The sequence below is a fragment of the Vidua chalybeata genome, chromosome 9 (genome assembly GCF_026979565.1).
Source record: "Vidua chalybeata isolate OUT-0048 chromosome 9, bVidCha1 merged haplotype, whole genome shotgun sequence".
Lineage (NCBI taxonomy): Eukaryota > Metazoa > Chordata > Aves > Passeriformes > Viduidae > Vidua > Vidua chalybeata.
This window is the reverse complement of record NC_071538.1, coordinates 1,950,036-1,973,908: the sequence shown is the minus strand read 5'-3', so window position 1 is coordinate 1,973,908 and position 23,873 is coordinate 1,950,036. Positions and strand designations below refer to the sequence as shown.

Here is a 23,873-nt window from a genome sequence, read left to right as displayed (position 1 = left end):
TTTATGTGAAGACAAAAACAACCAGGACACTCTTGCCCTATCTAAAGCTGCCTGTGGTTACTCTGCTGAAGGCAGAGCCACAAGAAGCAACCAGCACCAAAGCAGACTGCTGGCAAATTGAACAATGAACAGAGGAAACTTCAGCTGCAGCCCCAGCCCCTCGTTGCCCTTCTGCCCACCCCTCTGTTTTCATGTTTGCTACAGGATAACAGGGCAACAAGATGCATCACAGAAAGGGGGTCCTGTCAAGTGAAGGGAGAACCTTTTTTCCTGGAGTGACTACAGCACTCTTCATGGAAAGAGGACACCAAGCTGGAGTCAAAGGTTATCTATTTTCAGAGCACGCTGACCATTCAAATAAAGCCCACACCAAATCCCTGTGGCCTGCTCTTCCTTGACTCTAAGAGAGCTGGCCAACGTCTCACACAGCTGGCCCCAAATCCCAGAGCACAGAGGGTTCACAGCACATTCCTGCTTCTTAGGTGAAATTCCAGCATTCCCAACATGGAGGATTTCTATCAGGGAGCTTAGCTAACACAGAAAGATGCAAGCTGTTCATTAACAATGAATTCCATAAAAGGCAAACATTATTTGACATTCATTACAAATACCCAGGGCAAAGAAAGAAAGCTGAAAAAACACCTTAGGCATGAGGCCCTTCCTAAATCCCATGGAAGATGCTGTAACTATCTAAAAGATGTTTTACTGCCGCAGGAAGTATTGTGATCCACTCTTGATCATAAGAGAAACAAGATGGTACATAGAGCAGGTCTGGATTCAAAGCTGCAAAGGCACTGAAGAGGAAAACCAGGGGAAAGGGGGAGGGTCAGACTAAGGAGTCCTAGGATCTGATGATGGTTAATTAAATATCCTTTGAATAAATGAGGAAAATAGTTTGCAATAAAACTGAGATAGGAGCAGAAAAAGAGTAAGAAACCTGAGAGAGTAGTAGCTCTCTTGGCTCTTGATAATGTTGCCTAAAGTGAACAGAATAAAACCATCTCAGGTAAGCTGACATCTCTCTCTACAAGCCTGGAGATGCAGTTCTCCAGGCTTTTGAACCAGGGAAAAAGGGAAATTATTTTGCTTGAGACTCCTATACCAGCTGCTGATTCCAGGCCTTCAGCTAAGCCCTGAGAGCTGCCCTACTTTAGGGGTACAAGAACACTGAACTGGCTGCTTGCTGCCAAAGCTCAGCACATGACTGAGACTGAAGCATTCTGAAATCAACTCAGTCTTTTTTTGACAAAAGGGATATCTTGCATCTCCCAGTGTAAAGCTGAGACTGCCCAGTATATACTGTGCTAAAGCAGCACATCTGTTTCAGTTCATCAGTGGCAGAGTCCAGCCAAGCTATATTAAACAAATCATCACTAGTGTAACATTTCCATAATTTCTGTGACAATTACTTTACTACAGAAAGTATTTCTCCCCTAAGGCTTATAAGCCATGTGATTTTCTCCAGTGCTATTTCAATCACAGTATATACAGCTCATTGATGAGTGAAAGAAGCATTTGTCTCCCTGAGTAAAAATTATTTTCAAATCTACTCCCCAACATTTATTTTCTGATTTCCATCAGAGGACCTACTCTTGTCAGCATGTGTGCAACAGGACTGAAAAGTGAAGGTTTGCTTGTTGCGCATTTAGCACAGATAAGAAGTTCCACCACTCTTGGAGACTGTTCAGACACCTCAGCAGGCACTGCTGATGTAAAACTGCCCCACAACCAAACACCTCTGTGTTTACAGCCTGCTGTAACATTCCTTTAACACCTAGCAAGATCTGAGCTTCTGATAACTTATCTTATAATTCCTATCGTCACTATTTAGACTACATTGCCTTTGTTGCTTGTGATTTTTTGTACTGAGAGACACAAGTGCAACCAGATTACAACATGATTGAAAAAGCAATCAATTAATTATTGGTTCTCTCTTTGTCTTCCAGAAAAGAGAGCACATGATGCTTCCTGTTTCCCTCAGGGGCATGGTGTTTATGCAACTTAAAACCCCAACACCCAGATAAAAAAGCCAGTAAGACCTTCTTTGGAAAGGAACTCTCCTAACTCACCAGCTAACACCATTCTAAGTGTGGTATTGCTCCACAAGCAAAGAAAAATATAATTTACCACCATGCAAGCTGCTCTCAGTATGTGTTTGGTGTCTCCTCCTCCACTTCCAATTACCACGGTACCACATCACTTCTTCCCTTTATTCTTCCTCAAGGCCCTGAAAGTCCTGTCTAGTGCTTTTTGAGGAGCCTTTCCCATCCATTATCTTAGCACTCCTCACTGACTAATGGTGAGCATAAAGATTTCGTGTTCTTAAGAAGGTAAAAAAAAAGCCAAGTATATTTTATTCAGATGGTAATATTTACTATGAAGCTGTATTTTTGTATGTTTATTCTTCTAGATTCTATAAATTTTGCTTAATAATATTACAACACACCTCACTGTAAAGCTTCCCCATATGAACAACTCAACGTGTGAGTCACTTGGAAATTGCATTGGCCTCAAGGTAAAACAAGTGTTTGATGCACTTAGATTGCCCAGCTTCACCCCAAAGATAAAAAAGGTCTTTCCACTGTTTCCATTGGAGATGTCCCTAGAAACAGCTGATTCTGTTAAGCTGAACATGATGCCAATCATAAATAAGTACTAAGTGCAAATTCATCTGAGTTTTAATTTAGTCCTTAATGAATATCAACAGCAACTCTGCCACTGGAGCAGATTTTCATTGCATACCTCCATGAAGAAAAGACAGAGCCAGATAAAAAGAATTCCAGTTCAGAAAATGTTATGTTATTTCACTATTAAATTAGAAGACATTATTAATGAGTATAATAGAAGAAGCCAAACTAGACTATATATAGTATTTTGCAGTGTAAGTTAGGCCTTAAACTATATTGAACTTTTCAGAGAACAAGCTGCAATACACATAATTAAACTGAAAAAGGAACAATGTAGATGACTGAAAAAGCCATAGGTACTGCTGCTCTTGACTTAAATTGTTTTTGACTATAAAATTTAATTTCATGACAGCTACTCTATACCCACAAGGATGTAGAGTCACTACAATCCTCAACAGCACTTGATAATTCAGTATTCTTCCTTTTTTCCAATTTAGCAGTGTAATACAACTGTCCCAAAAGTTGACTGTGATCCATGGATTGTTGGACAAACCAAGTTACATAGCTAAAGGAAACCTATCCAGAAGATGACGACAATATTACAGTGACTGTTCCCTCAGCAGGGAACAGCCAGCGTCAGGATCGCTGCCACATTTTCTTTTTGAAACAAATATTGGCATCAGGCAATGTAGAGAAGCTGAATAAAGCTGCTGGGTAACAAGAACCGTTTGTTTGGAGAACTAAGAAATAATGAAAGCTTGGCACACTTATGTAATGTGATTAATTTATAAAAGTCTAAAAGCACTTTTAAAAAGTGTAAAGTTAACTTGTATGAATTTTCAAAGTACACACACACTTTTTGGAATTTTGATGCACAGCCTAATGATTGCCACTGTGCCCTGAAAATTCATCTTTTATCCATATGATTAGAAAGTTGCACAAGAAAAATACTTTCGATTTGCAATATATTTAGTTATTTTAGAATTCTCTTGTGTAAAGAGGCTCTGGAAGGACGAAGAAAGCCAGACCTACCGCTATGATATCCAGAGTGTTGTCACAGACCTTGCGGATCTCAGCGTTTTTATCATGCATCAGGTCTATAAGGTACGCTGGAGCTTCTGCAAAGCAACTGTTAAGGAGAAAATAATTTGTTTTCTCCCCCTCACAACCCAGGGTAGTGAAATTTGCTTTCAAACAGCAAATTTCACTAAGAAGCAGAGGCAGGAATTTTTCATCTAATGTAGTAAGAAAGCATTTTTCAAATGTTGGTGCTTTATCATTCTGGAATTAGCAAGAGATGCAACTTCTTATCTAATTTTTTAAAGCTAGCAACCTAGGAGTCCAAAGAGGACACAAAGAACAACCACCCAAAAGGCTTCTCAGATATTCCACAGAGATTAAAGGCAAAAAGAACATGAAGAATTATCCTTAGTATTGTTAGCAACGTAATTACTAATTTGCTATCCCTCCCAGGGCTAATTCAACCCATTCTGAATGCTTCAATAAAATTCAACATTCAGTTAAAGCCCACAAAATTTCAGACCATGCAACATATTTGTATAATGCTGCAATACAAAAAGTTTGCTTACGCTCTACATATGTTCTTCTATGAACTGTGAATTTAATTATGATTTGCAAAACAAATTCAGACTGTAAATCAGATTGGATAGCAACTAATGAGTCTGCTGGTCCAGTGATCCCCCTCCTACTCCCCTCCCTGCTTCCAAGCAGACTAAGTTTTAATCTTTACTATTAACCTTACAGCACCTTTGCATGCTTAGGCTGCTTGGATTTTTTCTTCAGCTGAAATAAACATTTACAAAGAAACCTCTGAGATCATGAGGTTACCACAAGAGAAACAGAAGTCAAACACCAGCAATGGCAAATTAAGTGCTGCAACTCCAGATGTTTCATCTGTAAAAAGATACGTGTTTCCTTGATGATGACATCTCTGGTGGCTTGGTGGAACACCATCTGATAAAATACATAGATGATCTGGCAGACAAACTCATCATCTTCCTGCTGAGCTGCAAGGAGAAAAAAAATCCACCACCATTTCAAATCTCACAAATAGAAGCTTTTGATGGTTAAAGAGTTGTGAAGGTGTGGGAAACCCCAAATCTATGAAACCACTACTCAGAATCTATCACTAACGGTGTAACTGTTCCTCCTTCCTCATACAAACACCAACCCCTGCCTTGCAAGGAAACAGCAATGTCAATTACAGCTCCTGCTGTGCACAGGTCACACATGGCCAATTTACCGTTCAGCAGCTCGATGAGTGCAGGGATGATCCCAGATTTAGCCAGCAGAGCAGCACAGGAGTCATCCATGGACACAGTCCCAATCATGATCACCACTTCCAAAACAAGGTCATCCTCAGCAGAACCTGCTAAGGCACAAGGCAGCAAGTAGAAGTATTACCTCTCTCAGGAATTCTTAATCTACTCACAGTTGTGTATTTATCTGCAGGCATGATTCTATTCTTCAGCATTGTGTTTTCCTAAACAATCACAAATTATAAAGGTAAATAGACTCTACTCTGAGCACTCTAAATATTCTTGGAGAGACTCTGCTTTGGAAGCCCAACCCAAATTTGTACAGACCTGGTTTCAATTTATCCTTGAGATATGGAACCAGTTTGTATTCCTTCAGCACAAGTTCCCAGTCCAACTCTGGTAAGGTCAAATTTGCAAGTGTTCCCAGGCATTCAATCACAAATTCTTCTTCTTCAAAATTTGATATTTGAGCTGCTAAATCACCAACATATTCCTGAAGAAAATACAGCAACAATCATTACAAATGAATTATCTGGATTTCTGAAGAACTCACATCTCAGCCAAACTAAAGCTAGTTCTCAAAAGAAAACTAAAGAGATTTTGCTCCTGAAATAAGGACTAATAAGGCAGTTTCAATTCCAGTTGATGAATAATCCAAGAAAACATTTCAGCACTCTTCCCATCCATCCTTTCACTTTCAAGGGATGTGGATCATTTGCTTCAACGTTCCAAAAGTAGTTACTACAACACAGAGTTTAAAAAAGCTCTTAGAAAAAAAGAAAAAGAAGAAAGAGAAAACCATCCTGCATTAGTGGCTGTAATGGAGTTCTTTAGGTAAAGATTTTAATAAATAACTAGAAGATTTTCTGAGGACATTAAACAGGGGAATAATGGCTTCTACTTACTCATTTTATACTGCTTTAAGACAATTTGATATCCACATTTTAATAGTATGTTGAAAATCTCCATTATTAGAGTGTTGTGTTTTCCTCTTTTCTTTTGAAAGGGTGGCTTTACAGGATCGATATTTAAATATTAAGTATTTTAAATACCCACAAATAAAACACACTTGGCACAGTGAGGAAAATAAAAGTACCAGATTTTTCTCTCTAGGTCCAAAAGCAGAAATTTAGGATAACTTAATTGTTATGATGTTCACCCCAGCAGCTGGGGCATTTTTGTTTGTTTGCTTGGTTTTGTGTGTTTGTTTTGAAACCTATTGGAAAAGGCTTAAGACCTGTTTTCCCCTTAGTGGGGGATCCAAACTCTGATCTACCAGCTGAAATAGCATTATAAAACAAAACATAAATCATGGCAGGACAGACAAGGAAACTTAAATTGGACACCCTAGAAAACAAACCACAGCAGCTCTCCAGAACCAGACTTTTCCACAAGGATAAATAACAGCAATCACACTAGGTAAGACCTAATACTTACAATAAACTGGCTTTTAGTTGGCCCATCATGTTGTGAAATATTTCTGATCATCTTCATTAACAATGGATCCTTAAACTTCAAAGCCCGCTTCATGAGCATTTTCAAACCATTTCCTGAAAAGGAACAAACACTTAGGAAAAAAAGAGGCAGTACTGGCAGATCAAAAATCAACATGCACACAAACAAATGCTTCAAGCTTTAAAAATTTAGAATGAAAAAGTGCACAGCAGTTAGTCCAGGCACAGAGACTTCTCTCCCCGTTCCACAGAATAAATATGTTGTTAGGGTTTTAAAAATTTATTTACCAAAGATCAATGCATTGGAACAGACCTGAAGTACTTGACCACATAGAGCAAATCCCAGTGTTAGCATTATGCTTCCAAAAGATCACGCTTGCCTACCTAAAAGGTGCTGCTAGCTCGACTTTGACCTTTTATATAAAATTGGATCTCCCTGCTCCCCCTTCTACAGAGCTATGCACAGAATTTTAAAATGGAATTTCAGGCCACAGAATTTCTTGATTGCAACTTTGAAGGCCAGTAAGTCACTGCAGCCGTTCTTTGGGAATATGCTGAGCACAAGTGAAAGTTGGAGCTACTGAGTAATATTGTTTTATTTAAAACCACTAGTATAAAAATAATGAAACTTTTAAAGAAATCCAGAGTTACTACAAGAAAGTCAGAACTATCTAGACCATGAATCAAAACATTAGAACCCAAAAGAAGCTCAATTATAATAAAAAAAAATTAATGGAAAGCTGCAACTGAAAGACATCACTGCTATTCAGTTGATAATGGCAGGTGAAACACCAATCAGCCAAAGATGGATTTTAGGCATCAGGCAGAATAAAATTCTGATGTCCCCATATAGCCATAGTTTTCCATAGCAATGTCATCAGCCTGTTTTTCAGAACTGTGTGCATGTACAAGAGGTGTGGGCATCTCCCTCAAGTGCCACTCCTGCCACTGAGAGCAAATTGTGAGGAGGATGTGGCCATTTGCTTGCCATCATTACCCAAACACATGCATTTTATTTCTTTAAAAACACATATATACATTTGTAAATAACTCAAATATACATAATTTACACATGTAAGTATAATAAAAGGAATATACAAAGTGTTGTCATCTCCAAACCGCCCACCAAAACCTCAGTTCAATTACCTTCACATATAAGCTGCACATTTCTTTTGTTGGCAGCAAGGTTAATACAGAAAGAAATAAGTTCCAGGTCAACTCTCTCATCAGGACATTCAAAAAGCATCTTCATTAACTGCCAAGAAACACAAGCACACTTGGGTCATTAATCTTTCCAAAGCATTAGAAAAGCAGTGTTATGATATCAACTACAGTACCTTTTTTCAAAATTAGTATTCAGCATTTCTACAAGAACAGTGAAAGTTACAAAGGTCAGGGGCACGACATGTATAGCTCCATTATTTAGGGATAACAATCCTTTAAAGTGCCAAAAATGGCAATCACTCATCACCTTAAATTAACTTGGCTTAGTTACATTTTATTGCTACCACTGAAATTTTTGTTTGACTGGTTTTTAGTATTTGTGAATGGATAAATTTGTTTTGAAAGCTTAGGTGAATTTAATATAGGAAAAAGAACCCCCACAACTTAATTCCACAGAAAGTCAAATTAATACCTATTAGCTTAATAAAATTATGACTCTAAACAGGTACTTAACTGCAAAATAATTCTACTACTATTTTGCTGTGAGTGACTCCATTGATAGGTAATTTTAGCTGTCTCTGAAGCACTGTTCTTTCTCTTTGCAGCTTCCAGCTAGAGCTGAACACTGCCACATCCCACAGACTCCTCAGCAGTAATCCCATTCTTCTGGTAACATTAATGTAAGTAGACAATCACCTATAATCCTGTTCAAACTGTTCAGCAAATGTCAGTGAATTCCCAGGTGATTCCCAAGGTTCCTAACCTATGGATTGCCATCATTTTACACACCTGGCCCTGTACTGTCCATTACATCACAGGCTGGCTATCCTGGCTCATTTGGTTTAACAGGAACAGGTTTTGAAATGGCATTTGGAATATATGAACATGACTGAAATAAACCCATTTCTTTTCCCTCTGGTTCCAATCCTGGCAGACAAGCCCTGCACAACTTCAGGGCGGGGGGACACCATCCTGTTTGCTTCTAAAACCCACTCAGTTCACAAGACATGGTTAGATTATAATGCAAACCAGTGTGATGACAAGACTGAGATTACTGGAAAAAGAAGCAACTAAGCCTAAAGATAAGCAGAACATAAGGTACAAAAACTGCAGCTCAGAAAGGGGCGGGAGGACAAGAAAGCAACAAATGATCATTAAATTTAATGATTAACTAATCATTAAATATTTGTGTGCTTGCCCCCTGGTGGAAAGACAAGTTTGTAATGCATTAAAAGCTAGAGAAAGTAGGTGAAGAATCTATTTAAAGAGGAGAAAATAAAAAGAAACAATAGGATTGCAGGAATTCTCTCCAAACTATTTTACTCCAGCCATTCTGTAAGTTTACCTATTATCTTATATCAGGCTCTAATTCCAAACAGAACCAAAAAGCCCCAAAATAAAAACTACATTTACAACATAGCTATTTATATCTTTCCCGAGACTTTCATGTACTCATTCAAAGGCTATCATTGATTTCTTCCTCCTTTTCTTAAAAAGGTAGAATCAGATTTCTCTAGGTTGTTTTAAGAACTTATAAAATCCCTGGTTTATTAAATCCTTAAGCCTGACAGTCACATAAGAGGGAATTAACAGAGAAGAAAATTGCCATTTAAACAAGTAGAACATGAGCATTCAAAAATCACCCCCTGCAACTCTTCTGTTACAAAACCTTTAAAAACAGATTTTTAAAACCCTTCAAATAATTTGAAGGGAAACATTCTCATTACTTACACAATACAAAATCTGTGGAAATTAAATGTTTAACAAGATGGGATTACACTGTTAATTACTGAACTACTTCTCTATAAAAGAAAAAAATATATCCAGTTTCAATTAAAGCCATTCAAATTTTAAAATAATAGTTTCATGCGAGTTCCATGTTTCCCATTATGTCTTCATTTAATTTGATTGCTTCTTGTGCCACTTCAAAAGGAAGAGTAATTGCTGCCAAATAGGAAATATTAAAATTAAATTTGTTCTGCTTTTACTATGTCCATTGTCATCTTTTACTGATTTAACAGGAAGGCAGTAAAAAGACTGCAGCATGTGCAATGAAGAGGCAGTAGTGTTCAATCAGACAAGTCCCATATTGAGTATCAGATACCACAGACCAGCACTGAAATCACTGTGTCTAGACTCTCTGGCACCTGCCTTCACTTATTTACCAGTGACCAGAGGCCAACCCCCACAGCTCTGTGTTCACATACACCTCTGTCCAACCCCCTCCCCAAGCCGAGCTCCAACATCTTTGAATGATTATGCCAGAACTGCATGCCTCAGGAATCTCTCCTGAGCGGCTACTCCCAACTCTGCTGTTTGAAGTGATGCTCTGGTTTCTGAACTTCAGCAGATAATGGCGGACAGGAGCAAAGGGGGCTGTCAAGAGAGGACGTTTACCAGCATTAAGCTGAAAAGAAGCTTAGAGATCAAAGAGGGCCCAAACAGGACAACCGTGGTGGAAAACATGTGGGCAGCTTTGGAGAACCTTGCACACCGCTCTGCGGTAAAATATTAAATATCACCATGACATCACTGCCTAACCATGCCCTTTGATTGGCCAGGTTATTACCAATAAAGGCTTTTATAAGCATCTGGATGGCATTTGCACCTATTTAAACAAAACACGCATTGCTGAGGTCTAAACAGGAATGAACTGTTAATACTCATTTTTAACTGTTACTAGAGTAGCACCCACTAACTCCTGCAATCCACAAGGATGTTTAGCCGGGACAGCACGCGCGAGCCCTGGGCAAGCACTTCACGCAGCCAGAGTCACCACAGGGGCTGCTTTCTCCAAGCACTTCCTACTACTGCTAAACATTAATTAGTATTTGTTGATGAACACCTCTCCTCAAAGAGACAAACCCACGCGAGGGTGCATACCACTACTGAAGAGAGATTTTGGGTTTCTTGGGTAGAACTAGATAGCAGTGAGTCCATTTAAAACAGTAATTTTCTTTTCCTGATGCCTTATCCATTTCCTAATGCTTTCTGCTACCTGTCTTCCTTGATAACCATACTAATTTTGAACATTTAGTAGTAAAATTTAAGCCCTGGTTGCTCAGCTTCTTTTTGAACAGTGTGCAGATGTGACCTGTGACACATCAATACTCATAGTTATACTTTCCAACTTTGTTGTTTACTTCACTAAAGCCCAGTGAAGGCAGCAGAATTGTTTGCTGCTCCACCAGTCTTTGGACATAGCTCTGTAAGCACTGGGGGTCCAGGAGTCATACCAAGATTCCCTGAAAGCACATCACAAGCAAGTCCTAAGACACTGGTGCAGGAATTTGAGTTTGACTGGTAACTGCTAGAACAAAGGAGGTCCCCTGTATCACACAAATGCCTTAAAAGGTAATTGCTTCTTGTGGTAGAAAAGACAGCAGGATGTTTATGAGACCACTTTGTAACATATATTAGTTATTCCCACCAGTTCTCCCCTCTCTATTATCCAGAATAATCTTGTATATGGAAAAACTTCACCGATTTTGCCATAAGATAATGACCAGAAACATTCTGATAACTTTCCATGACAACTTTGCATTCTGGGAGTATTTGATGTTAAAAACTCATTTGGCAGGAAAGAAGATACCATGGTGCAATTCTGGAAAAGCTACCAAAGAGCTTTTACACTTAGGCAACACAGACTTTCTCAACCCCAGTCTCACCAGGGCTGAGAAAAAGGTCAGTAAGAGAGGACTTGGTACTTGAGAAAAACAAAAAAAAAAAAAAAAAAAAAACCAGACTAACAAGAAACAATAAAACACATGCACACAAAATACCAAAAATACCCACAAAAGCCCAAACCCCATGATATTGTGTCTGCTTGAGTCAATGAGTTAAGTAAGAAAATGCAGGCTGAAAGATCAGTGAAGGGCCTTCTACACTCATCAAGTCTTCCTTGCTGTACATGCCTGCAGTTGGAAAAGGAATTATCATGTAGGAATGTAACCCTGCTTGGCTGGTTTCCAGTTCATATCCTGCAATATTGGAGACACTGAAATTTTGATACCCAATGGGATCAGGCAAGAATGCCTTCTAAAACTGTAAAGGAAATACTTTCCACTATGTTCCCTAGGGAGCTGCTCTGCACAAGCTTTAATCTCTCTCAAGCGTTCCCGACCTTCTGTAGGAACCCTCCGTGTCACCTGTAATTTCAGCAGTTCACTGGTGCAGCTCAAGTGTCAGCAGCAGTGACAGAGATCAGTCACCTCTGCTTTTGCTGGGGACGGTGAAAACCCAAAAACAGTGCCTGCCTGAGGAGGAGCTGGGTGCCTCAGTGCCAAGCAGCACCGTGGCTGTTCCCTTTGTCACCTGCGGGTGTCAGTGCGAGCTCTGCCATGAGCGAGGGAGGGACCCAGAGCACGAGGGAAGATGGGTTTTATCAGCTCATCACGTACCTGAGGGATACAGTCTGTGTATGCAAACATCGATTTAAAGCAATCGTCCATGCTGATGTGATACAGAATGCAAATCGCTACTTTTTTGTTATTTTCGTTTCCTAAAAGGAGAAAAAAATATATTATTAGGAGAATTTTTAGCTGTTGTTAAATACTCAAAAGAGGAAAATTAGAAACAGAACAATCCTAGCTAATAGAGGGAAAATTTAAATCAGAAATGACACGTTAATGAAAGGGTCTTGGCCTGGCCTAGCCAAATGAAACACGTATTAGTGCAAAGAAGGAACCAGGGCAATGGTAAATATTCCTTCATCTTCCCAGCACCTCAAAACACTTCCTTAACCCCACTTTGCAAGGTATTTATTTTGTGAAAGGAATGCTTAATAATGGCCATCCAGAGAAAAGCTTAATCAACTTCCAGATAGAAAATAAAGATTTAGCTGTGAATATTCTTATTTAAACAACAACCTTGTTTTAAAGTGAATTTATAAAGAATACACCAGTGCCAGAGAGAAAAATAAGAACTGCCACTAAGATGTGTTGCAGAAGGAATCCACTGCCTTTCAAGCAAATACTGGTTTTACTCTCCTAAATAACAATATTATCCCATTGGTGCCTTTTGTGTTTCATACAGATCAAAAACTAGTGTATTTTCATAGTGGTGTTTACCAAAGAGACTCGCAATGAAATTTGGAGCAGTTAATGTGAGTGGGGTGTGAAGTATTTAACTGAAAGGTTCTATAAAATCATCTTACACAAACATACAAATGTTTAAGAACACAGATGAATTTGCTTCTGACTCGCTGCTGAAACCCACTGAGCATTCTCAGGTTCTCCTCTAGCCCTGCACGAGCAGGATATTGGCTATGTATGGGATAAACCCTGCATCTGAATGTGTACATTAGTTAAAGCAGGATGTAATAAGGTCACCAACTCCAGATTCATTCACAGCTCTTACACAACTCATCAGCAATACCCTACCTCCCACTTGTATTTAAGCTAAGTCAGAAAATATCTGTGTAATAATCTGGCAAAGCAAAAAGACCTCAAACAGCAACAAACACAGCGAAATTTTCTTTCTGCACACATCACTGGGAGCTGGAATTTCCTTTGAGCAGCAAGGATATGATGCCTTTATCCTGAGAATGAGCCCTTTTCAAAACTGAATTATCCAAATAGACTCACGAAAGTCCTCTGGCAGCTGCCATACAAGTGAGTGAAGCATTCTTAGCTATGTTAAATCTAAAATCAGAGCTGACCTTCCCAATCTTTCTAGAGTCTTACCTGCTTGAAAAAACATAATGGGTATCACAATCTTCCATACATTTAATATGGGAGGAAGGATAATGCCCAAATGTGAAAGCTACTCTGATAATTATGAAAATAAAAGCACAGAAGGTAACAGCAAACAAAATGAAATGTGTGTTCTCTTTAGTGCTTCTCCTGTGACTGGTCTCCTTACCTACCTATTCACCTGCAGAAACATTGGGAAAACAATAATTTCATGGGAAAAAATTCCCCACACATATAGGTAAAGGTTACTCCTGCAAAAATTTAGAAGTACACAGAAGAAATTATTCCTCCAAATTTCGTGGGTCTAAGGAAAAAAAAAAAAAAAATCTGTTTACACTGCTCTTAACATGTCATGCCTGTATTTAGTACTTAAACACAAGACCCAATTTACAATTACACCTAGCTGGATAATGCAGGAAACTCTGTGTGAAGGCAAGCCAGTATAAAAGAGAGAAAAGCTCCCCAAAACACCAACAAGAAAAACTGGAATGAAGTTTGACCAGACCTTCAGCACATATGAACTGCCCAGACCATTAACAAGAATGATGCTAAATGTTACTGTTTAACCTCTGTCCTTTGTGGATTTTTAATTCCTCCTTATTTTTACAAGTTTCATTTGTGCTAATATAAAGCATCAGTGAAGGTACAGTTTTACATTTGGTAAGCTCAGCAGCTTCCTGGTACTTGGCAATATTAGTGGCTTATTTTCAATCATAATAGGCTGATACAACAGTAAAGGCCTTCTGTCTTCTTTCTCAGAGGAAACTCTGCATGATTTTCTAACCCCTTTTTTTTCAAAGGTCTAGCTGGCCACAATAACCTCTCTGATGCCTGAACACCTCCTTGGGTGTCAGTGCTAAATGACAGCACTACCTCAATTTCAAAACTAAAATAATTTCAAACCAAAAATAATCAAAAATACCCAGATAATCAACCTAAAGTGAGAAGAATATGTGAAATCCAAATAAACTTATTTTATTTGAATGAACTCCTAAAGAGTTGCTTTCTAATGACCAGCACTTAAATCATTCTCCAAAAGTGCATTCCATAAAGTAGATTTCATGACACACAAAAGGCGAAGACAGCAACAGTTTCCAAGAGAAGAACTGAACTTCAATTCCTCCTTGCTGTGCAGTTACCTGACCAATTTTCCCTGAACTGCCCTGCCCTATTGTCACTAGGAGGAATAGAGAAGGGTTTAAAAGTATTTAAGTCACAAACAACCATTGCACAGCCTCAGCAAGGAAGTACTTTTCAACTGTGAATAAACCAAGTGAATTCTACTAACTTGATGATAAAAGTAAACTACAGAACAAAAGCTGTAGGTAAACAGTCTCCCACTAACCCATCTTTTAAGTATTTAATGGTGTATGTGTTTGAAATTTAATTTCATTTTGATTTCCTAGAAAGGAAGAGATTTCAGGCTGATGTCTGCAAGTTTCACTATTCTATTTCCCTATGGATGCACTTTGGTGAAGGAAAAGCAGAACCTTGTGATTTTGTCAGTTCTCACGCACAACAGCGACAACTCCTGATCCAAAGAGTGAAACACTGCAGGAAAATCAAGAGGAGGTGGTTGTTCCTAAGCACATGACTTAACACAACTGTTCATCTCATGCTCACTTGGGAAGCACACAGCCTGCTGGGAAGCTGACTGGAGACCAGGTAGAAGGAGTTGGTTGAAGATTAGGAAGAGGATAGACACAGCAGCTAAAGCATTTTAAACTCAAAGCATCACCTGCAGGCTGAAGGTTACACAAAAAGGGAAGAAGTGAGAGACTCTAAAAAACCTACCAAGCCAATTCCCATCCTTTTACATTGGTACTTCACTTCCAAAAATATCAACTGGCAGCTGCTGACTATTACTTGAATATGTCAGTACCAAGCTTCCTTTTTCTAATTATTTTCTACTCATCTGAATGCTAATTAATTATCCCTGAGTCAAGCATTGCATAAAGATTTGGCTGTAAAAATTTCAAACCCTGCCCAGCACCTGGCTGGAAAACAGCTTTCCAAAGCACCCAAGTGATACCTTTCTGCTATTTTTGACCACTGCTGAAGGCCACATGTGAAAAAACAGACATTGCAAGGAAGACTTCCTTATGACTGGGTAGAGTAAGGATCAATTATTGCCCTAACTAGAAAAAGCAAGAGGGGAAAAAAAAAAAAACCCAAAAAACAGAACTCTGCCAAACGTGTTCAAAAAATCACCAAAGTTTTGGTGGGTTGCCAGAAAACTGTGGCCTACATATGCTGGTAAGTTTTGAGCATCAAGCTTTTTATGGCTGAAGGTGGAATAGCCAAATGGCCTAAAGCAGTAAGGGCAGCCCTGGAAAATAATGGCCTAGTCATTATGGATTCTTCTGGTATTTATAATAAAACACGAATCATAATGAACTCATTGGATATGAAACATGGGGGTCACAAGCACTTTGATAGGATTTCCACAAGAATCTACCATTAATTAACCAAATAATTATTTGAAAGTGTAACTGCATTAGCCTTAGTTCTTATACAGCCATTCCTGAGAAATTGGTCATTCCCAGCTGAGTGCAGTTAATGCCTTAACAAACCAGTCATTAACTGCAGTTACTGATTTTGTGGGAATTACTGTGTTATAAAATACACTCAACAGTTTATAGAAACAATACTTAAGATTTTTTTTTTTTTTGCAGCTGTAGTTCAGCTGGAGCAGATGGGATGGAAAAATATCAGGTCCCTGGGGCTGTTTTCACAACTAGTTTTCTGCAAATTAGAGAGGGAAATAAATACATGATGGGTTCTGAGTTCAAAATGGCTTCAGATTTTTAGCCTTTGAACATTAATAAGAAGCCATGTGCCAGTTCTGGGGACCAATGCCTGAATTCCATGTTTAGTTCTTACTATGGTTAAAGGTCTAAATAGTATTAGTAGCAGAAGCTAAAGAAAAAAAACATGATTTCTTGATCACAAGATCAAGTCCTGCATTTTGGTTGACTTTGTGAGCTTAAAATAAAAAATCCTCCATTAGCTCCATGACAAAAAGAGAAACCCTAAAGCTGTAAAACTGAATTGCCAGTCTCAGCAGCAGTATTCAGCTTTCAAATGCTAAAGTAAAAAGGAGAATATAAATTATGGACTAAATTATTCAAATAGAACACTATCAGTAAATCCAGCAGCCATCACTTCTAATGGAATAATCAATGTCTCCACGTTAGATATGAAATATGCCCTATCACACCCATGTGCAAAACATTAACAACACTAAATCAAAACCAGAACACAAATGAAGATAAATACCTGTTAAAAAAGCAGAGTGAATCCTTATTTCAGTTTCAAACTCTAACACCCCAACATGATCTGCTGCAGAATTGGGCAAGTAAGACATCTAGATTATAAGGAATGCCACAAACTGAATATCAGATTTATGTGGTGTCTCACCCTAATGTCAGAAAACAGATTAATCAAGAGTTTATTCAGATGTATCATAATTCTCAGTGGTTTTAGGGAAAAAATTGATAGAAAGGTATCTCCACTTACCTCTATCCCATATCATTCCTCACAACCAGCTCTGAAACAGTTGGACTGAGTTAGTCCATGTGTGCTTTAGACACATATTGGTTTGATTTACATATGTAAATATAAATCATATTGGCTATATCAGTTTATTTTATCAAGAGAAACTGAATGAATTTTCAAATCTGCTTAGACTCAAGGAGACTAGACATTGTAAATAAAACATTATGATAGTAATTACATACTAATAACCCCTCCTGTGCCACCTTTATGTTATTTAAAACTGGCTTCATACCATAAGCCTAATTTAAAATCTCAGTGTTGCCATGGTTGGGTTTGGGGTTTAGGTTTTTTGGGGTTTTTTTTCCCTTCACCCAAAGAACTCAGTACATGCCGCATCTGAAACCTGATTACAATTTTTTTTCCCCCAGGAAACAAAGAACTGTAGTGATGAATCCTAAAGGACTAAAAATGGACTAATTTGAATTATTTAATGTTGCAGCAGAAGAAAAAAAAAACAAAGCTGCATGTCTGGAACCTCAGGCTCCATTTCTTTGCCTGGAATTCTATGCAAGATAGACTGAGAAACATTCAGTAGCCACCTCAGTGTAGCACTGCCAGTCAGAAAGACTGGTTGTTAACACACTGCTGTAATTAGGTGTGTCCTTTTTTGAGGCAAGACATACCCAGTTTTTGTCCTTAGGATGGGCTATAACCAATCATACTTGAACCCCTGACTTCACACAGAAACTGGAAGCTGATTAGTTTCAATATCCCATATACCTCACAAAGCAGAAAGAAATCAACTAAAAATTCAGGTCAGGGAGAAATCAAGAGGCAATAGGATCATCCCTGAAAGAAGAAGGTAAAGCTGCTTCTCTTTTCTCCACTGAAGTATTATGTTTTGGGTGAGGCTATGACCAAGAAAGAAAGCAAGAGATAGAAAAAAGAGTTAATGACTGTGGTTATTACCAGAAACTGGAAATCAAACAGGTTCTTAGTCTGATTCAAACTAAGGAAACACACACTTCCAAAGTAAGTGGAAAAAATTCTAAGCAAAGATCTTCTTCTAGAAGTCTCCACCACGCTACATAGATTAAATGGAAATGTAATGCGTAATGGAAATGGACATGCATAATGTTTGCCCTATCTGCACTATGATTTCATTACAGTACATCAACTGCTCCAATTAAAATTACTAGAAAATATTGAGACTTTTTGGATCTAAACACACCCTTCTAATCTAGTTTGGCATTCAGTGGGAAAGGAAATAGGTGGAGGTTTTCTGTCCTTCTCTGAATGGATGGTGCACAGCTGGATTCCAACATGCTTGGAGGAGGAACAAACCCAAGGCCGGACAGGTTCTCTTGCCTTGAGAAAGGGATGATTCACCATTGTGAAATGGAAACTGGTTTTACCAGTCTTGAAGATGCTGAAATACAAAGCTGAGGTTCAATTCTACTAAGCCCAAAAAGTGGACTTAAATATTGGTTGAGCTTTTCAGTCTTCCAGGTAGGAAGAAATGAACTCCATATTCTTCAAGCACCCATTTAAAAGGATTTGAAGAGGATATTATCAACTGACAAGGCATTTCTCACCTCAGCAACTGCAGACATGGGGAATCTACAGTTGGTCTCCTGAACTGCAACAATCATTTGAGAAACTCTTAAGTAAGGAACAAACTTGTGAGTTAAGATGCTTCCACATGTCTTGAAGGAAAGCAAAGTGTAACCTTCTCCCTTACATCTGAACTTGTAAAATCCTCAGCAGCTCTAGGACTACTTCAGCAGCAGAATTGTTCCATGTGGTGCTTTGAGGCCGCTCCTCTGCCTGCAGCCTTCACAACAGCTGTGGGAGAGGAGCTCCTCTCTTCCACCCTGACCCTCCTTATGATGATGTTACCACAGATGAGGAAGATTAGCAAAAGTGCCCCACCCCTTCTTTATGGAGATTTTTCCAAGAAACCAGAACTAGTTGTTTGTGTCCTGTCATGCTTCAGGCATCCAAGTTAAGCTCTGTAAAGTTTTTAGATGTCAACAGTTCAGCAGAAGATTAGATTTACTTTTTAGTGTTAAATATTAATTTGCTCTTGCAATAAGTTAAGAAACCATTAAAAGCATCAAATTAATCAGTCACATCTTGTAAGCTCCACAATAGAAATGTGGAATAGAATAGAAACTCATTCAGGGGATCCTTTCCATTTGTGAGTTCAAAGCATTTCCAACAACTCAGCTCCCTCATCTTTAGATTGCTGCCATCTCTCCACTCCTGTCCTTGCTGCTGCCATGAGCATTTTTATTTTCAGTCAACACACATGAAGTTAGTTTCTTATATTCCACTAAAGTTACCCTCTTTACTAAAAAAGCCAGTAACACAGGTAAATTCACACGTGCACTTGTGACTAGCACACCACAGCAAGGAGCTTTCACTCACCTGATAGTGATGAGTCTCTACATTCAGTTCTGTATTTCTCAAAAGAAGAAGTCATTTTTTCTTTGAAGTTTGCTGTCTATATCCACATTCAGAGTATCTAAATTTAAGTTCTGAGTTCTAAGACACATTGTGCACCCACCTCTCCTTATACCACTCAGACATGCTTAGGTCTATGTACACTTCTAATAAGGATTTTGAAAATTTATGTTAAGAGATGATTTTGGTTTGTGGGGTTTTTTGTGTCGGGGCTCATTTTGTTTGTTGTTGAGGGTTTGGGTTTTTTTTTAAGCCTTGGCCATACTCACCACAAATGATAAAAAAAAATACCATTAAAATAAATCCCTTAATAATTGCTGCTTTCCAACAGACTGGTCCCTGTAGTTGAACTGTTACTTAATGTGCTTCAGCCAGCCTTTACTATAAAGGAATGGAGACACCCCAGGCAATATTCACACAAGTAGTATTGGAACCAGCTGCTGCAGAACCACCTTAGGAAAAAAAAAAGTTTCTCAATTTAATTGGGAAAACAGGAGGAAGCATAAATTTTACTGCCATTAATAACTTCAAGCAATCCCGATATGACTTTACCTCACCCTGATGGCTGGACATGTGCTTTTTGTTAGGGTCTTTGCCACATCTGACCCTTATTGTTTGCTCACTTGATCAGGTAAGAAAATGTATGTTTCTTTATAGGATAAACGAGGCCTATTAAAGTCAGAAAAAACATTGCAGTAGCCTATAAGAAGCTCCGTTTTTCAACAGATGTGTGAAGCTCCATAATAAGTTCATTACAAAAAGGCCAAGTGAACTCATAAAGAGAGCACATCTACTTTAAGCCTTCTTAAAAGAAGCTTTCATAAAAGGAATAGAGCATTAAAAACCCACAGCACTCCGTTAATTAGAGAGCAAAGTACTACTTGGCTTTTTAAACAGCAGTCACCTTATAATCCAGCTTGGCTGCATACCATATCAAGCCTCGATTGTTAAGAAGCCAAACGTACAACTGTTTGGCAATTCTTTGATTGCTCATTAAACCTAACCTGTAAAGAATGGAAAAATATCAGAGGAATTTCAGCACAGAAATCTAGAATCACAGAATCTCCCAGGAAAGATTCCATCAATGAATCCAGTGAAGACAGGCTATTCACTGGACTAAATGTGATTGTCACTGCTACTCTCTGCTCTGGCTTCTCCAGCTTAAATGAACAAGACAGAGGCCTGACTTACTTTGGAGTTTTTCCACAGCCCGTGAATTTTTATCTAAAATTAGGTGGCTACTGCCTCTCATTGTGCTTATACTAAATCTTAGAACACCAAGAAATTAAGAATATCATGCCAGGATGCTCACATTAATAAGGCAGAGAGGCTGGGCACAATCTGTGACTGGCAAAACCATACTGTTGTTACCTGGGGCTGGCCACACTGTATTTCAGAGTGCTGTATAACAAACCCTCATCCACTTGGCTGAAACACAAATCCACAAAGCCAAAGTGCTTTCAGCCACTGTAACCTGTGCTGGAAAATACAACCCAGAATGTTCCTCACCACCTAAAATCTATTTGAGATTGACTACCTTGGCACTGTGTGGCACGTTCACAGCTGTATGCACAACTCTTCCGTACTCCAGGCTCCCTTTGGGCCTGATTTGCAACCAGTCCTGTTTTGTGACCCACCCACTTTTCAGCTCACCAGTATCTGTGTTTAATCTTCATTTTTTAAAAGCAGATAGCAACTGCAAGCAACAGAAGAGATACTTAAGTCTGGCTTCCAAGCATAATAGGGTTTTATTCTTTCAGCATGGCTTGCACTGGGAGTGAATGAAAAGAAAATGGCATTTCAAGACAATATGTATTGAGTACACCTAAGAACTGTCCAGCAGCTCTGGGATATGAACACATACACCATCAAAATTGGTTCCCTACAGAGTCAGACCTACTCCTTTTACTCTGATCAGCAACACAGTTCCTTCCCACTGTAACAGCTTTTGCAACATTCCCCGTAATTTGCATCCTAGGAGAGGGATACCTCACTGATGGGAGGGACGAGAAATGCCAGCACTGCCCACCATGCAGGGATGCTGCCAGGAACTGCTTGTGAACACAGCTCCACCATGAGGTTTTAAGGCTGCCTTAACCCCCACAGCAGCACTCAGCTGGCTCTGCTGTACAAACTGCCTGCTGTTCTCATGGCAAATGGGGAACTATTTGTCTCACTTCACAAAGGCTAAGAAACAACTCAGAGGCAGCATAAAATAGCACCCTTATTAGAAGACTATGCATCACAAGCTGTGCCTATATTTAAGAGAGCTGTACTAAAAATTTTGTATTCAATTTGGCCTCTTAACTGAAAAACAAAATGGATTTGGTCCAAACAAAAAGTAAGGGGGTTTTATTTTTCCTTGAATGTTTTCTTCTGTTTGCTGCCAGGGCATTTACTTTAGAAGCCAATTACACATTCAGGGGAAGAATTATGAAAAAGGGTAACATATCCCTTATGTCCAACAGTGGAAGAGCATTTCCAGGAAGCAAGAAAACAGATTTGTATCCTGTTTTTACGTTCAGCTCTATGTTTCCCCCCCTTTCCAAACTCTACTATAATTGGAGCAAGTCACTCCTGTGCTCCACTTCCCTTGAATTCTGCCATGCAAAGCACAATGAGAGCACTCTAAGAGTGAACCAAACCTCCACAAGTAGTGTGTAGCAGGCTGCTTTGGTCTCTCTTTCCAAGGGGATGACTGGAAGACACTAAACTTGTGTTTTCTACATTTCAGGCAAACATCTAGTTTAAACCACTTGGTGAACCTTAGGCAACTGAATTGACACTTCACATATATTGGCACAGAAAGGAAAGATTGCTCTAAACAGAATTGTTAAGTATTAAAACAAAGCCACAGTACAAAAATCATTCTCTGCAGGGCCCTGGTGAGTCAACATTTAAAAGGTCTTCTTAAAGGATGGAAGTCACACAAAGCAACAAAATCTCTTTTCATAGCTCCTCAACCACCCTATGTATGGAAAAAGCTGAGTACAGCAGACTGTATCTTACAGGCCTCCACAGCTCTGCTCCAGCTTCAGATCTCAAGTCTGAAGCCAAACTTCACTCAGCTGCACAGAGCTCTTTGAGAGTCACAGCATAACAAAAATCAGCTGTGGTTGATTAATTTGGGTGCCTGCAGGGAGCAAGAGGAGCTTTGTCATATACAATACTTGAGATTTGTGAAGAGAAGCAAGTGGTGCTGACTGGCACAGCTACATGGGGAAGCAGGCATTGGCACTATTAAAAATAAAAAGCTAATTAAAATGGAAACCAAGACTTAAGCAGAATTTCTCATGTCCATGCTTTCAACAGCAGCCTCAACACTCTGGAGTGTGATGGAAAGAAAGATGGTCCTTCTCCATTACATCCATGGCATACTTATTCCTTTCCTGAGAGCTCAATTGGAGCCAGTTCATCCTCACTGCTTCAGCCTCTATGTCCATTTAAAGCCTTCCTGCTCCCAAGCAATTAAGTGTCCTTTGGGAAAACAGTGCATCTTCCAGAACTGCAGACTGCATTCACCTCCATGCTCAGCCCTAAACCACTGTCAAACAAATCCTTTAATTCTTTGCAATCTCAGCTCTCCCCTTAAACACCTATTACACTTTATTTGTGCCCATCTCAAACCCAGTGCTAAAGACTCACAGGCCCAGCATGCATAAATGCTAAATTTCAGGAGGTTGAGTCAGCACACCTGACCTCTGGAATTAAGAGTTGTACAAGGACTTGTCAACAGCTGTTGTGCTGTGTTAGCACTTGGAGATGACCTGCAAATGTAAAGGGAAAGGTACTGACTTGAACAATGTGTGTTTAATACCCAAATAACCTGTATAAATGGGGCATCTGGCACAAGGCTGTTTTATTATTCAGATTGCAGATTTCTCTCAGACAGGATATGACAAGTGATGCATTTGAGAATTGTTTGAATCATCATACCAAGAAAAACCTCACAAAGCACAGTGATGGCTTAAAGAAGCAAGTAATAGGAAATATTTCTACCTAGATTTTTAGCGCATCAAAAGTAAGTATCAACCAATTCTACAGGGAGAAGCAAGAACAAACAGCACATGCCTCTATGAAAAATTACAATTAAAAAAAAAGAGAAAGAATGGTTGAATACATCCTAGATGAGAAAAGAAACACACTGAATATTCTGGAAGTACCAGCAGGACTTGCCTTAATTATCCTAACAGCCACTTGAGAAACAGACTCCTATTTCAGCAACCAGCTCTTCTGAGATAAACAGCCTTCACACAGTCCTAGTTACAACTCTAAGAGAATGGCATTTGAAAAGCAATTCTCCTCTCCATGTTACAAACAGACATTAGAAAGGAGATATTTAACTGTTGAGTTCAGTCTAACTCTAATATTAAATGGAGAATTTCTAGGAGCAGTGATTTGTGTCATGCCATTGCCTGGGCTTCAGATCCTCAGAAGCCCCCCTCAGACCACAGCATTACCTGCTGTATGAACAAAAGGGACAAGTTCCTGCTCCAAGAAGTGTACTACCCAAGCTGAACCAAACTAACTGACCAGATCCTCTCTCAAACAAGAGGAAAGATTTCCTCATTTCTCAGTTCAATGTTACCAAGTAACATTGTCTTGAGGATAAAAAGATAAAGGAGTGGGCTTTCAAAAGCCAATTTTCATTGTCTTAGCTCAGACCAGTGCAAACATGGTTGTGGAACAGAA

The 23,873-nt window shown here is 39.0% G+C and overlaps 1 protein-coding gene across 8 annotated transcripts in view; it reads right to left on the bottom strand.

The window, feature by feature from the left end:
- The window catches only part of KIFAP3 (kinesin associated protein 3), a 68,042-nt gene that overhangs the window by 29,444 nt on the left and 14,725 nt on the right, over nt 1-23,873 (bottom strand). For 6 of the 8 annotated variants that reach the window (XR_008432347.1, XM_053950460.1, XM_053950458.1 and 3 more), the window contains 7 exons: nt 11,925-12,025; nt 7,507-7,615; nt 6,344-6,456; nt 5,234-5,399; nt 4,891-5,019; nt 4,556-4,654; nt 3,660-3,745 (listed from right to left, as the gene is read on the bottom strand). Coding sequence is in view for 7 of the 8 variants with exons in the window: in XM_053950460.1 (XP_053806435.1) it covers nt 3,660-3,745; nt 4,556-4,654; nt 4,891-5,019; nt 5,234-5,399; nt 6,344-6,456; nt 7,507-7,615; nt 11,925-12,025 (803 nt within the window). In the remaining variant the exon portion in view is untranslated. The remainder of the gene's footprint in view (nt 1-3,659; nt 3,746-4,555; nt 4,655-4,890; nt 5,020-5,233; nt 5,400-6,343; nt 6,457-7,506; nt 7,616-11,924; nt 12,026-23,873) is intronic. The other 2 variants (XM_053950461.1, XM_053950459.1) reach the window with 1 other exon arrangement.